This window comes from Alligator sinensis, unplaced genomic scaffold (assembly GCF_000455745.1).
Source record: "Alligator sinensis unplaced genomic scaffold, ASM45574v1 scaffold460_2, whole genome shotgun sequence".
In the NCBI taxonomy this organism is placed as follows: Eukaryota; Metazoa; Chordata; order Crocodylia; family Alligatoridae; genus Alligator; species Alligator sinensis.
In genome coordinates, this window is record NW_005842668.1 from 155,964 (window position 1) to 172,445 (window position 16,482).

The window sequence follows — 16,482 nt, forward strand, 5'->3', positions numbered from 1 at the left end:
GCTTTGGAAGGCAGCCAGGAGGCTGCAAACAGCTGTGCTGGGCTCTGGAGCCCTGGCACTAGCTCTGTGGTAGCGGCAGCTCACAGCACATGACAGGGAAGGGGCTGGGACAGCGCAACCCCCGGCCCCTCCCCTGCTGTCCACCCAGAGGCATGTATGCAGCTACCGCCACTAATGAAGATCCAGCCCCGTGCGGCTCCTCCATCTCTGGCACACCACATAGAGGCATGGGTGGAGGTTGGGGTGATTTTGGCACTCCGGCCAAAAATGTTGCCGACCCCTGAGATAGTGTAAAGATGCATTTGGGAGCCAAGGCAAGAACAAGGGCTTCACTGCAATTGATTGATTCCCAGATGCTATATGTATATATGACTATGGTGTTAGCACATCTTTCTTATGGGAGCATGAGCTTGTAAGCATGGGGCAGATGAAAGAGAAAATGTGCTGTTCTCCAGATAAGGTCATCTTGGGTCTTTCTGGCATCAGCTCAGGACACTGAACCAGGTGCACATGGGAGAGTCACATACTTGAGATTAAGGTCACAATGGAGAGGAAGGCAAGAATTGAAAAGCACCCTCTCCCTACTCCTTTCTTTCGACAAGTGACCAAAGCTTGTTGAGGAGAAAAATCAATTGTTCTTTAGAAGATAAATACAGGCTTCTGTAGACAATGTTGAAAATTAAGAAACAGGAATAATAATAATAATAAAGTTCTAAGTACTGCAGTAAATTGCCACAAATCTTTAAAAAGACTAAAACAGTCTTCTGCAGCAATTGGACCACCAGAAGTGAGGAGGAAAATCTAAAATATTGTGACCAAGACTTTTCTAAAAGGACAGGTGATTTTTTTTTTTTGCGGTGCCCACTTTGAAACACTTTAAAGGGAACAGATTTTCAACAAGTGAAAATATTGAAAAATCAAACCTCTAGTTGGTGCAGAAAATTGTGGCCAGCAGCTTAATATCCACAGAGACTTTTCTGCTGTAGAAATGGATCTTGGTCCCCTTACTCTTCTGGATCCCATGTACTTTCAAGAGTTTGCCCATTCTTGGCTCCAAGGAGTGAGTGGATTGTGTGCTATCTGAGTTAAAGGGAATTTTCTCTGAGGAGGAAAGTGAGTAACACTCATGTATTGGCTCCTGCAGGTGAGGGAATCGAGGAAAGTGAAGCCAGGTATATTTCCCATGCACAATTCTTGGTGCAGTGGAAATAACTAAAGACCAACAGGCTCTAAGTAAAAATATATCTATCTGCTTATATTTCCTATTAGTGCTGCATAGACAACTATGAAGATGTAGTTAAGATTCTTCTCAATCACGGGGCCAACGTCAACGCAAAGGACAATGAGCTGTGGACACCATTGCACGCGGCATCTACGTGTGGTCACATCAACTTGGTGAAGATTCTAATTCAGCAGTAGGTGGCCCCTGCTTCCTTTATATCTCTCTCTCTGTGGGCCAGAATCTGCCAGGTGCTGATTGCTTTCTCAGAGGTACTTAATGCCCACAACTTCTACTGATGTCAGTAGGAATTGAGACCCTGAGTGCCTTGCAGCATCTGACCAGTAGTGTCTGTTTCCCAGGCCAGTGCCACACGTGGATGATTCATTTGCTAAGAAATGATGTTGGGGTTGAAAAGAGGACAAAAAAAAAGAGACATAAGAGAGAAAACATTAAAATACCGGATGACCTACTTGAGTTAGCTTGGAAGAGGGCAGGTACCAATTTGGTTTAAGGCTCTGTGGATTTATATATCTGTCACTTGTCACTTTTCTCTGGCAGGAGATGTAGTTCACCTCTATTCTTCCAGGCTTCTGCTTACTATAGACATGCAAGCATGCCATTTAGTAGATTAGACCATAGGCCCATCTATCCCAGTACAGATTTCCCTCGATTTATGCAGGTTCTTTCTATGCGAATTCACTCTTATGCGATGAGCATATTTAGACTCATAATTTGTTATATGTAAGGTAAATTTGCTGTTATGCGATCAGCCTAGATGCCAACCCTGCCCAAGCAGGTAAGTCTGCGGGGGGAGGAGAAAGGGCCTTGGCCCCATTCACCCCAGCCCTGGCTGCAGTGGCCCCAGGAGTGGCTGGCACCACCTGCCTGCAGACGCTGGGCTGCACCATGCTCTGCCTGTCCCCCTGCACTTTGGCAAACCCCAGCTCCTGGGCTGCGCCATGCCACGGTGCAGGCAGCTGGTGTCGGTTGCTCCCAGGGCCACTCCAGCACGGGCAGCCCTGGGCAGCGCAGGGTGCAGCACTCACCCCAGCCCCAGCTGTAGCAGCCCCAGGAGCAGCTGACACCAGCTGCCTGCACCAGGGCATGGCGCAGCCTGGGAGCAGAGGTGAATGGGGACAGGCGGAGCACGGTGCAGCCCAGCAGCTGCAGGCAGCTGGCACTGGCTGCGGCTGGGGCCACTGCGGCTGGGGCTGGGGTGAGTGTTGCTCTTTTCCCTCCGCTTTGCTGTCTTGCGCAGCCCCAGGAGCAGCATTCCTCCCCCTACCCCTTCCCTAGTCCCAGCACACTCCCTTCCTCTGTCCCTCACGGTCATGGGAACCTATTTGTTACATTGTAAAGTGAGTTTGCTTTATGCAAATTCAGTTTATGCACCGTTCTCCAGGAATGCACGTACAGCATAAATCGAGAGAAACCTGTATCTTGTTTCACACAGAACATAAATTGCATCATGAGGTGGAGGGTAAACAGGGCATGGCCAGAATTTTGTGCTCCCTGCTTCTCTACTGTTGGAGCTTCCAGCATTCAGAGGTGTATTAATTTCTGCTTCAGAAATTCCCACCTACCGTATTCACAACCTGCTGATGGACCTTTTCCTCCAAGAAATTATGCAATCTCCTTTTGAACTGGGTTACACTATCAGCTGCCACAAAATGTTGTAGCAAGGAGTTCTACAAGTTGATAACATGCTGTGAAAAACACTTATTCATGCTATTTTCATTTTATGTCCTCTGCGGCCAATATTTTGAGAATAAATAAGAAATCCCTGTTCACTTTCTCTGTGCCATTTGATATTTTGTAACTATTTTGTAAATGCTCCCCTTCAAGCCCCTCTTTTCTAAGCAGCAGAGATGCAGGAAAAGGAGTGGCCAGGAAAAGCATGACCTGAGCATGGAACTCTCTTAAAAGGCCCTAAGCACTGCTTCAGTCCTCTAGCTTAAGTTGGGCACACACTAATAGAAACCATGCAAGGTATTTGTGTTGCACAAATACTACTAAGAACATGGGGGTTGGCATATGGGTAAGTTTTTAACACTCCTTGTCTAACTGATCGCTACTTCCTAGTAAGCGCAGGTAAGAGCATAGCATGCTTGATCCCAGCTGTGCTACACAATATGCTCATGCTTGACATCCCAGTTGCTTCAACCATGGCCCAAAACCTTAAGTCACTCATGTTCTCAGTTTGAAAATGAGTCTGTAGCCTGCATGGCCATGTCTGCAATATGAAGCTATAAGCTTGTTGTGTCAGAAGAGACTCTCTAGCAGACTGAAGAGAATCCCTGCATATCAATATGTTCCCTCTAGCTGCTTCTTTTTCTCTATATCCTGGAATACTGCGCTATCAGCGGGAGACTGGGAAATTCTGACTCTTGTTTCTTAGGCAGTGAATTCTGCCGATAATTAAGATAGTGTGTCTATGTCCTTGAAAAACAGCCCCTTACAAGCTCATCCCTTGTTTTGAGCTTTTGGCAGTTCCCTTTGGCTATAATGTTCCCTTTAGGCTATGAGTAGTCTCAAGGGCTAGGAGAGAGCAGCAAATTGGTATGAATCTGAAAGTTTAGGGAAGGGGAATGAAAATGGAGGAACTAAATGTAGGGATGTGCTACACTCCTGGCTCGGAGCTGGATATAGAAGAGGATATAGCTTGAGGGATAAAAAGCAAACAATCAAACTGGAGAGCTGAGAGTGCATCTGCTCTTCAGATGGGTTCAGGTTGGCCTGTGCTGACCAGCCCAGTAAACCAGCCTTACAGTAGCATCATACCATGTGTCAGGTTAAGAAAACAAGCTGCTAACTGTAGGTTTTGTGGAGTTGCTCTGACCATTATAGTCTTCTACAAGAAGTCTTGCAGGTCAAAGGGCTTGTTTTAAACAATGCCATCCAAGAGTTTCATTAACAGAACATGGAACATGTGGACACTAGCTTATAAAGGATGTTGCGTTCCCTGCTTTCTTAGACGTTAAACTGAGTCTATAATACTTTAAAAATACTATTTGCTCTGTCTGATCTGAGCGGGAAAAAACCTGGAGTGAATATACATGGAATGTGAAAGTCATCTGCCCTCCTTGAAGACTAACTGCCGAGGAAGATCCAAGCTTAGCGGTGGTAGAATATCAGTTATATAACTAGACTGTACTCAATTCAGAAAGTACTGGGAAATCTGTCATACTAGGAAACAGTAGCAGACAGTAGTCAAAACAAATGAACAAACTAATGGACAATAGGTAAAAATTCCTCAGACAGGAATTTGATAGCAAGCATGTGTTCCTTATTGAACTAGGAGTCTTTTCCCTCATACTACAGACATCCCCCATAACCCTTACTGAAAACATTTTGAATGCTGGGAGTGCTATCCAAAGCATCTAGCTAATAAGCATTCTTTAGTTGTTTGGCATTTATATTGCAGCAGCTTCTTGTATGTGTAGTTTTGGACACCACTGAGCAGTCAACCTGTTTACCTTTAGTAATCCTGAGAGGAAGAAATGTGAACATAGCAGGAGAGGCTGCTGGGTCCCTGCACAACCCAGATAACTTGCCCCATACCCCATGTAGGAGGTGTGGTATCCTATGAATACATTGGCTTCTAGACTGAGATGTTCAAATACCAATCTTCCATAAGTCTCAGGTGTATAGCCTTATGTATCTTCATCTCTGTCTAGTCCCACAAAAACCTTGGTATCATTCAAACATCATAAGTTAGTATTAAAACCCCAGTGGGGTCCTCAGGGGATTTGTCCCGGCTTCCATATCCTGTTGGATATTGCCTGATGTATGAGAGCATCTGAGTTTCCCTTCCTGTCTCTGTGTATTTTTGTGTCACTTCCTTATTGTTGACTTTGCCCTTGCAGTGGGGCAGACTTCCTGGCAGTAAATGCAGATGGAAACATGCCATATGATCTTTGTGAAGATGAGCCAACCCTCGATGTCATTGAGACCTGCATGGCCTACCAGGGTAAGGAAGAATGGGTACACTTAATGTAGTGAAAGTATGCTAGTAAAGTATTGACTCTTGTCTTGTTCTTCAGCTCTTGGTATGTCTCTGGAGAAAAAAGATTGTTTTGCTTAATCTTCAATAGTGTCCAGGGTAAAAGACTTGATATCCACCTACCTATCCCCTAGCGGTATTAAGCTTTACTGTGCATTGTGCCTCATTGTGTCAAATAGACATACTCTGAGAGACATGTCTATGTTGTGGTGGCCCAGCCCTGACATTCCCTCCCCTCTCTCTGCATTTCCACTTCTGCTCCAAACTGGTAATGTCTGTCTCTGCTGTCATTCTTGTTACCTTGGCCAAAATGCCTCATGTCTACACTACTGTACTGCCAACCTGGTTGCCTTTCAGTATCCTAGAAGTGATAACACATCAGTAGTGGGTGGGGAAGGGACACATAATGCTTATGTGGTCCGTCCAGTGTCCATCCAGCACATTGATCAGATCAGCACCAGAAATCCTAATACAATTATTGCGGTTATTTCCAAGTCAGTCAAGGAAAATTAACATTTCCCTTTCCCCTATTAACTGCAGGCATCACACAAGAAAAAATCAATGAGATGCGGGCTGCTCCAGAGCAGGTCATGATCTGTGACATCCATGATATGATTGCAGACGGAGATGACCTGAACAGGACAGATGATCAAGGTGCTACATTGGTGAGCAGAATTGCTACACTATCCACTGTAAGCTGTCCCTTTGGCCCAACTGGTGTTGAGGTTGCCTGTGGTGTATGGCCTTTTAAAATCTCAAAGGCAAGTGCTGTGTGAGGAGGTACAAGATTAGTGTTTCTGGTTTCCTGGCTTATCCTCTTCAACTAACAAGCCCATTTCATGTGTCTTGACTCATAGCTTGCTTTTGTGTCTTTTTGTAGTTAATGATAAAGTATACGGGAACATTAGTTATGGAAATTCCTATCAGATCATTTGCATGCATAGTTCAGACAGCATACTGTCTGAGAGCAGCTGGTACCAGGTGCAAGAAATGCAAGAAATCTCATAATGGACAGTTATAGAATGATGGAACTCTTCTAGCCTTCTGCAGGAGAAGGAACTTGGAAAAAATATGTTGGTAGGCTGAAAAAAACAATTGAATACTTCTAAGTCTACTTATCCTGGAGTTCAGATCTGGCTTCCATTGGAAGAGAGCATAAAATCCCTTATGTGTTTCATGAGAAGATGATCATACCCTTAGGCTGTTAAATATTTTGATAGGCATTCTGGAGAGTTTCCATCTTAAGATCTCTTGCTACCCTTGCATCATAATCTTTTTTGATACACTGAAAAAATTGAGACATTTCCACTGTGGTCTCAAAATTATTTACACGGGGTAAAATTCACCTTTGAATGGAGGGATGGCACAAGGCCAAGCCTTGTTTTGAGAGGTAGAGGCTTTTAAAAGGTTGAATGATCTGACCCCCTTCTTTTTTTTGTTGTCCAAAGTGAGCTTTTCAGGTTTTTATCACTTAAACTTTCTTCACAGCTGGATTTTACTAGTATTAGCAATACATATAACATCTTTAGTTTATATAATCTTTGAGTGTGATCTTAGAAGCTCAATATTTGAGCCTACAGATATCTAGAAAGTTTTTGTATCCAGGCTACCCAGTGTTGTTATACAAGTGACCAAACCCTACCAGTGCAGTGAAGTCTCACTCTAAAGCATTGCCTACATGAAAGTCCAAAACCCTTCCCAAAACCCTAGTTAGTGTTTGAGCAGGCAGGATTCCCAAGTAAAACTTAGGAGACTGCAGTCTTTCTCACAGCTTACATTTTCAGGTCATTCCTAGATTTCCCTTCTTAATGGTCGATTCTTTGAACATTTCCTTGGACTTTTCCTTTAGTACCCAGCTCTTGCTTATAGAGATATAAGTATTGGGGTGACAAGTCAGCTCGATTAGAATTATTTGATTCTGACAGCTTCTTGAATGGGGATCAAGTGTGTGTTAACCTTTTAAGCTGTTGTTCCTAAAAGTAAAGAATGACAGTCTAGCCATTTCCTATTGATGTGCAACCCCCTGCTGGCCTCATGAAGGTATGACTCACTGCTGCAAAATATGAGAAGAGAACAGTTGATGCTGTGAGGAGGAGATAGGATAGGACTGCTGTTATTTAGTTTGTGTATGTGTGTGTGTAGAAAAAGCTATTAACGTGTATCCCTTTTACGAGAGGCAAGGATTTTTGGGGTGGTGTTTTATTGGACCAACTGCATGGCTGGTTTAAAGTTGGACAACTTTTGAATGATAGCCATCCTTCATCAGGTGACCCCCTAGTCATCAAATATAATCAGATATCACCCAAAGAAATCCTTAACCTTTCATATAATTCCTGGACCATCACAGGTACACTACTGAAACATGGAAGATAATAGGGCTGTGTGAAGCTTTGAGTGCTGATTCAATTTGGAAGAGATTCGGCTTGATTCGGTGGCCAGATCTCCAAATCCAAATCGAATCAGGGGACCAATAAAAAGGTCCGAATCAATTCGAAGCTCTCTGAATCTTCAGAAAAGATTTGGAGAGCTTTGATTCGGGCAGTCACTGCTGGCTGCAAAAGGGAGCTGGAGCCGGACTCGGAGCTGGTAAGTAGGGGGCAGGGGAGAGGTGGCTGAAGGAGGGGGAGGGGACCATGGGGGGACCCCTGCCAGGCCCCATCCCCTGCCTGCCCCCCCATGGCTGCCCCACCCATCCCAGCTCCTGGTGCTTTAAAAAAAAGCCCCACTCACCAGTGCTGCTGGGCAGGGGGGCCATCCCTGCTGTGCCCCACTGCCCCACACTGCATGGGGGACTTTGCATGAGCCCCCTTGCTCCTCCACCCCATCCCCCAGCTGCCCCACCGGCCCCCGCTCCGGCCCTTTACGGAAAAAACCGGAACTAAACCCTGGCACTCACCAGCTCCTTCAGCTGCTTCAGGGGGGCCGTGGGCGAGGCCCCCCCCATGGTGCAGGGCCATGGGGGGACAGCGGGGATCACCCCCCGCTGGACAGGAACTAGTGAGGCCAGGGTTTTCCGTCTCCTTAAAGGGCCAGAGCTGGGGTGGGTGGGAGCGCCTGGTGAGTCAGCACTTTTTAATCGATTCGGGACAGTGATTCGAATCACCAAATTGAATCACTCTCCCCTGAATCGGCTGAATCTGAATCCAAAGCGAATACTAGCCACTTCGCACAGGCCTAGAAAATATCCATTTCACTCTCCCTTTGGTCTGTTACTATTCTCTTAGACTGTGAGCTCCCTGTATGGTCTTTCTGTGTATTAAAACAGCACTTAAGCGAATGGGGCCTGCTCCTGAGTGAGACTTCTGGATATTACCATAGAAAAGGTATTAACGGCCAGACACTTTGAAATACTACTACTTTTTATTACATACCAACCACAAGGTTCTAGTCTCTAACTACAAGATAAAAATGAGTTGTTTTTGTGAGTTCAGAGTTGCTGGCCTGCTCTTATTTCTTCTAGAAAAGCAGTGAGTTTTAAGGATGAAAATAACTCATGTGGTGAAAGGATATCAAAAAAGTAAGTCACACATGAAGCCTCCCTAGTCTGACAGTGTTTGGATTACAAGAGAACACCAAGAATTCTTATGAGGAGACAGCTCATATATTTAGTGTGTGTGTTATGGTCCATATTCCTTCTCCAATATGAAGTGTGCAAAAAAAGGTTCTCTTCCCTTCAAAACACCACTGAAATGGAACTGGCTCTGCGGAAAAGGAACTGTTACCAACTTTCATGACAAAACTGCAGAATGGTTCCTGGATCAGAAAGTGGGCTTTTGATCAAGGATGTAGCAGCAAACACAATTGAGAAAAGATCCCCTAGAGAGTAGGAAGGATTCAGTCACTAACGTTCCATTCCACGGACACGCAGATACAGCTGGTGCCCTCAGATGTCAGAAGTTGGAGGTAATTCAGGTCCTTTTATTAAAAAAAAAAGAGAAAAAAAAGTCAAGGATTTGTAATGTTTCATGTGACTTAAATTGCGATAGCAAGTAACATATGCAAAATTACCCGTAGATATGAAGGGCCCAACTAAGGTGAGGCTGAAAACTTGGTCTTGGTCTAAGATCAATTCCATGGTACTTATTTCAAAGTCCTACTGTAAAGTGTATAACATCCCCTGGCTGTGATACTCCAGACTTGGCTGCATTTTGGTGATGCTGCCTGCTTGTGAATAGCGAAATCTTGAACCTTTCGAAGTGAAAGAACAAAATACTATCTTTTTACTCCTCTGCACGTACAATTTTGGTACCTAGTGTACTAGTAAGAGCAGATTTACATTTTTGTCTCCATAAAAAAAGAAATATATTTTATTAAACCAACTGAATAGTTGGACAAATTGTTCTTTACAAGCTTTGGGGCAAAAACACCCTTTTTCAGGCATAGGGAGAGTCTGCTAGTCTTTGTCTACTCTCTGGGATCAAATAGAAGCTTAATCCAATATGCAAAATTCAGGTCTGAAAATGCAGTTGATCTAATAAAAGATATCACATTTACCCAAATAACCTTGTCTGCCTATATTCTTAGACCAACACAGCTACAACCAACACCTCCAAAATGAAATGCATGCACACTATTTCCTGGTTTGAGGTTATGAATGTAGATCATCCAAAAAACCCAGGGGCAGAAACTGACCAACAACTTGATTATCCAGCATCCACCCCAACTCCTCTCAGAGTCAACTACAGTGCCTTGTCGTAGACCTCAGTGGTCGATGAAACCAGTGCTTCTGTTTTCGTTCTCAGTCTAAACTCAGGCACTGAAGTGGAATCTCTTGAGTCACTTGGTGTAGAAGGATGTTCACAGTCCTTAGACAGAGGCTCATACTTTCTGTTCCCTGTTTCCTAGCTGCATATAGCAGCAGCCAATGGTTACCTGCATGCCGCTGAAGTCCTTCTTGACCAGGGAGCAAGGCTGGACGTCAAAGACTGGGATGGCTGGGAACCCCTCCACGCTGCTGCTTTCTGGGGACAGGTAAACATTTTGGTGCAAGTCTATCTTGTGTGACTAGATCAGGTCAATCTGTCAGGTCAGATGCTGACCTTCTCGAACGTCAGCTTAAGTGCTTCAGTTGGAGGATACCTGCTCTTTTTGTCTACAAAGCTTGTATGTATTATGGGCACAGTGAGCACACACAATGGAGCATTACTGCATTTGGGTTTTCTATCCCTGGACTGGGATCAGGGCAGTGCACCTGGTGGCCCACAAGCTGCATACAGTCCACAAGGGATTAAGTTGCAACCCTTGGGCTCCAGTCCTGCTGCTGCTCTCCACATCACTCCCCCTCCCTTCTCTAGCTTCTGCTTCTCATCCCTGCCCCAAGAGGGCCACAACTGAGACCCTAGTTTCAATAGACAGTAGACCTAGCTGCTTCCAAACTTGCTTTGCCATTTAGATCACTGGCAAATGGCAATACTCTAAACCAGTACCATTAATATTCCTTCATTTCCCTTGCCCTAGATGCAGATGGCGGAATTGCTAGTATCCCATGGAGCTAGTCTGAGTGCCAGGACATCCTTGGATGAGATGCCAATTGGTGAGTTGGAACTCTGTCTCTTGATTTCCCCCGTTGCTTTGATATTTCTAATTACAGAAGAATCAGTGAGACAGCTCCAGACAGCACAGAAAAACCATGAACCCTTTTCCCTCTTAGCCAGTTGCAGTTTTGGGGTAGAATTTTCAAAAGCATGGAGGTCTCACTTTTTTCAAGTAACTTAAGAGTCACAGTTATGTTGTCTTTAAATGGTTCTTAGAGCATTTAAGTATCTGTTTCACTTCAGTGCTTTCAGAAATGTTACCTTTGTTCTTCAAGAGAAAAGGAGCTTCTCAAGTACCGACTTATCTCTCATACCCACCTGTTCACATTGCCATATCCAGTCCTCCCTATAGCTTTGCCCACTGACAGTCTAGTCTCTCTTTATTTGAGTTCAGATACCCAAAGATGGGACAACACACGTTCACACCATCTGGGTGCAGCTCTAAAAAAGCTCTAATGGAGTCTTTCTTTTTTTTTTTAACCTTCATGTTCTGTGCTTAGTTGTGAAGCTAGATTGGTGTTTAGCAGAAAAAGATGAAGTAGAGAAGTCTAATGACAAGCATAGTGGAGCTCAAGATAACAGTTTCCTGCCTGTATCTGTGTGGTTGACTTGCTCGTTGTTATGACATTGTGTAGATAAAGGCAGAAGAGGTATGTGGCTTAGATAACCTCTGCAGAGTCTCTCTATAGAGAAAGAAAAGCATCCTTGATTTTCTTTCTCCCAGAACCTGTCTAGGTTCTGTCCATTCTTTTTCCTTTTTTGGGTTTTAAGAACTTTATCCCCAGGAACTGTAATCAGTTAAATACAGAACTTCTTAAAGGCTTCTTCCCTTGCATAAAGACTGTCCTTGTGATTCACACCAGGCTTCAACATACCAGTCCTTTTTTTAGATGTCTTAAACCTTGCTGCTACACCTAACTACTTCAGGGATTGAGGCCTCACTCTGTTTTGCTTACATTGTTCCTCATTTTATCCCAGAATGCAGTGGATCTAAATACCAAGAAGACGTGGCTTTCCAAAGGTCTAGTAATAGTAGGCATGTCTGTCTTGCGAGACAATAGAAGTGTGCCAAGTGGGGCATCAGCTTGCTGAACATCTGCAAGTGTGGCTGTAGAGCTCAATTTTTTCTTGAGTGACAGTCCCTTCTGCACTTATCACACATGAAGTTCATATCAAACACTCCTAAATGTGCTGTGCAGTTCTTATAAATCTTCTCTCAGTCATTTGGCTTGATGTTAATTGCCTTCATATCTCTAGGCAACACACAGCATCCCTCTCTTCATCAAACGTACTGGACTTATAACTCACAACTGCTGTGTCCCATATTGAATCCTTGCTTGACAGATAAAGTGAAGCTTGAATGATCTCTCCAGCATGCAAAAGCCTGGGCAATATATATGGAGACACTGAGCTGGACATACAACAGTGTCCCCCTCTCAGCCATGCTTGCTTAATCCAAAGCAAAGGCAGGTGCTACTATGTTTGGAACAACTTGGCTGTGGGAGCTCCAGGAACAGAGAATATCCATTTGTCCATTTATTGAGGCTCCACTGCTAGACTGGTTGATAACCAGGGTTAAAGAGCCCAGTCTACCCTATCATGGGATGGACCTCAGTTCCACAACCTTTTGGCAGCATTTCCTCCCCCTCTAAGGCACTCTTCTGCCTGAAGCCATTGGCACTGTACAGTTTGTCAGGTTATTTAACCGCTGCCCTGCATTGAGTTGGGCGGATGAGAACCTGATGGTGTTTAACACTGAAAAATGCAAGTTTCTCCACCTTGGGAAGAAAAACCTGCAGCATCCCTATAGGCTTGGCAGTGCTACGCTGGCTAGCACTACAGATGAAAGGGACTTGGGGGTCATGATTGACCAAAACATGAACATGAGCCTTCAATGTGATGCTGCGCCTAGTAAAGCGAGCAAAATGCTGGCTTGCATCCATAGATGCTTCTCAAGCAAATCCCGGGATGTCATTTTCCCCTTGTACTCGGCCTTGGTGAGGCCACAGCTGGAGTACTGTGTCCAGTTTTGGGCCCCACAATTCAAAAAGGATGTGGAGAAGCTTGAGACAGTCAGGAGGAGAGCCATGTGCATGATCAGAGGTCAGAAAAACAGACCTTACGATGTCAGGCTGAGAGCTATGGGACTCTTCAGCCTGGAAAAGCACAGGCTCAGGGGCAATCTGATAGCCACCTATAAGTTTATCAGGGGTGTTCACCAGGATCTGGGGGAACGTTTGTTCACCAGAGCACCCCAAGGGATGACAAGGTCAAATGGTCCTAAACTCCTGCAAGACCGTTTCAGGCTGGACATAAGGAATAATTTCCTTACTGTGCGAGCCCCCAAGATTTGGAATAGCCTGCCATTGGAGGTGATTCAGGCACCTACTCTGAACGCCTTCAAGAGAAAATTGGATGTTTATCTTGCTGGGATCTTGTGACCCCAGCTGACTTCCTGCCCCTGGGGCAGGGGGCTGGACTCGATGATCTTTCGAGGTCCCTTCCAGCCCTAATGTCTATGAAATCTGTGAGTCACAGGTAGTACCATCTACTATAAATTATGGTATCAAGTGAACCTGACCTGACATTTCAAAGGTCTCAGGTTCTCATATATGCTCCCTCTAGTCTGCTCATGCCATTGTAGCTGAGTGTACTACTATAGAACAGCCCAGTTCACAGCTTGGTTTGTGTGTGTCTTAGACCTGTGTGAAGAAGAGGAGTTTAAAGTCTTGCTGCTGGAGCTGAAACACAAGCATGATGTGATCATGAAATCCCAGCTGAGGCACAAGTCCTCCTTGAGTAGGAGGACCTCCAGCACTGGAAGCCGTGGGTGCGTATGAAACTTTTTTCTTCACAAAGCTTACCACAGTCCAGATTTTAAAGTACTGTTGCTGAAAACAGAATGCTTTAAACTTAGTACACATGAGACCAGGTTTTCAGCTCTAACTTTTAGTGGGTTCTTCGAGTGGCAGAAGTCAGGAAGCTTTTTCTTTGTTGAAATGGAGCTTCTTTCACCACCAGGCAGCGCAGTGTCTGGAAAAGCAGACTATATTAGTCTGGACCATAACATGGGGAATTGAGGTATCAAGTGATGGAGGTTCACCACCCTTTAATATATACTTTTGCCTTTATCAATTGGTGCTTCATGATATGCGCTCACTTCAGCTTTAGTGAAGGTGTGGGAAGAGGTGGATTTGTAGTAACGGGTAACACAAAGCAGAGCCAAGACACTCTTGTGCTGCTTATAACTGAACACAAAGTCCACTAAGAATATGTTTTCCTGCTTGAAAAAATTAAAGCAGCAGCTCGCAAGCCATTGTATACAACTCTCCCCTTCCCCATTGACCAATCTTACCACACTCTTGACTTGAATGTACCTCTTGCTATCCCAAACCTGTGGTAAGATAGATCCTTTTCTGAAATCCAAACAAGTAGAGAAAGCTAGAGGAAATAGCCTATATGCAATCTTTTTTTAACCTAACCTTGTCTTTTCAGTGCTACAGATGCAGACTCAGTGGCAGTTCCTACTTTGAAAACTTCCACTACCTTTTATTTGTTCTTGTTGCTGATCAGTAATGCAAGGGTAGTGGCTTCTTATTTCATGTGAACTTTGAAAAGCTTACTGCACATTTGTCTTGCACTTTTTGATGCTCTGTTGGAAAATGTAAAAGTGCAAAGACCATGTAAGAGAAACTATAGTGGAAGATTCAGCTGCCCATCTTGCTAACACTTCTGCTCTTTCTTATACCTGTCTTTCAGGAAGGTGGTGAGGAGAGCAAGTCTTTCAGACCGAACAAACCTTTACAGGAAGGAATGTGAGAAAGAAGCCATTGTCTGGCAGCAAATGGGGGCAGCAGAAGAGCAGAGAAGTTCAGGCCACTATGGAGAAATTGGGGAGACTCGATCTGACCAAGAGAACACGGATCCAGTAAGGGACCCCAAGCTTCATTACATGAAGTTGCATCAAAGAAGTCATAGCAAAAGTCTCCCAGCAGAGTTGTCAAAGGAGCTATGTGCAGGGTTTGAATTGCATCCCAACTCTTGTTGGGCGGAGGGGGTTGTGGTGGTGGCAGCCAGAAGGAGCTGCTGCTGCCACCTGAGACACGGGGTGGGCTGGGTGAGCTCTTGTCTCTTATGGGGGGAGCTCAGACCCCCCAAGCTCCCCCATAATTCGAGCCCTGGCTGTGTAGATGTGGCATGTTAACGGGTGATCTTCAGCACTATGGTGATGTATAGGACATTGTATAAGAACCTAAGTCTCAAAGGGCAAGATTCTGATTGCAGTTATACTGGTATAAATTAGGAGTGCTGCCAGTGAAGTTGAAGGACTAAAGGGTCAGGCAATTGCAATAATTAATTTTCTACTACTAAACGTATGTTTTGTCTACTTTCAATGGGTAATAATCATTGGTATTATACAGTGGGTGGAGAGGAGCAGACTTTGTGTTTCTAGGAGAACCTTTATCATACCTTCCCTCGTTGTATGTATTTATTTAATTTGGCTGTGGGCATGTTGCAATAACGGAATCTTTGCATATAATGACCTGGGTTTTGAAGGAAAACAAGTGTCTGAATTTTCTTCCATGTTAAGATTTAACTGGCTCAAGTGGACTTTGAAGTTCACATGTTAGATGAAATCAAAGGGGATGGTGGGTGGGAATGGAGTGATGTCAACCTTTTACCGGAGTTGCTGTTTGCCTTCAGGATTTGGTTAAAGGGGATTGTCCTGCCTGAGGAGGTTGCACAAGATGCAGACTCTGCTATCCTGGAGAGAGAGCTGCTCCTGTTTTTAATGAATGTTTTCTCATTACAGAATTTGGCACTAGAGAAGTCCACCCTCCTTCCTGAGTTAGCAAACAAAAGCACACAATGTGACTCTGAAAGCCCTCTTCAGAACGGACTCAGGGCATCTGCCAGCACTTACCAGTACTTCTCCAATGGGGACATTTGGAAAATGCACACATCGCCAGACAGTAACACAAGCCAAGTACTGTCTTATGGCAGTCCAGGCCTCCCTGACTCTCAGCAGATCTGGGATGCCTACAAGGAGCACAGCCATCAAACGCTCTCTGAACTGAAGCGGCAGCGGGCTGCAGCTAACTTGCTCAACCACCCCTTCATCAGCACCCACTTTGGCAGTAGTGCAGGAGGGATAGTAGAGAATGGGGGTGAGACCAAATCACACCTGATCGGATCCAGGACTTCTCCTTACAGCTCCAGTGGGACTTCTGTTTATTACACAGTGTCCAGTGGTGATCCACCCCTCTTGAAATTCAAAGCTCCCATGGAGGAAATGGAAGAGAAAGTCCATGGATGCTGTAGGATTTCTTAATCTCATCCACTTCTCAAACCAGTGGAGACAAAAAGTGGGTAGGCTGGCTGAATCTATTACTTTCCACCCTGGCACGGGGAGAACTCAGTGTAGTTACAGAAGACCTGACTCTGCCAGCCTCTTCCAGCCTTTTGAACAGTACTTTGCCCTGCCAGTAACTTCCATTACAGTCAAAGGGGGAAGGCAGGTGGAATGAGGCCCACAGGGGATAAATGGAATAGTTTACCATGTGCAAGTAAAAAGAACTACCCTGCTCTTGCTTATTGAGAGGGACAATACTTTTGATGGAAAAAATTATATGATTTTCAAATCCTTATTTTCAAGTCTCCTGCTGAGAGCCAGCAAGCTTCCTGAATGTGGCAGATTGGTCCCGACTTTTACCTCTGGATGT

General features: G+C 44.8%; 1 protein-coding gene across 2 annotated transcripts in view; it reads left to right on the top strand.

Moving 5' to 3' along the window:
* PPP1R16B (protein phosphatase 1 regulatory subunit 16B) overlaps window positions 1–16,476 on the top strand; it is a 68,449-nt gene extending 51,973 nt beyond the window's left edge. For both annotated transcript variants that reach the window (XM_006033837.3, XM_025215742.1), the window contains exons 3-10: window positions 1,270–1,415; window positions 5,089–5,192; window positions 5,766–5,890; window positions 10,071–10,196; window positions 10,683–10,758; window positions 13,460–13,589; window positions 14,519–14,687; window positions 15,573–16,476. In XM_006033837.3, the coding sequence (XP_006033899.1) occupies window positions 1,270–1,415; window positions 5,089–5,192; window positions 5,766–5,890; window positions 10,071–10,196; window positions 10,683–10,758; window positions 13,460–13,589; window positions 14,519–14,687; window positions 15,573–16,091 (1,395 nt within the window). In that variant the 3' untranslated portion in view covers window positions 16,092–16,476. The remainder of the gene's footprint in view (window positions 1–1,269; window positions 1,416–5,088; window positions 5,193–5,765; window positions 5,891–10,070; window positions 10,197–10,682; window positions 10,759–13,459; window positions 13,590–14,518; window positions 14,688–15,572) is intronic.
* Window positions 16,477–16,482: the final 6 nt, after the last annotated feature.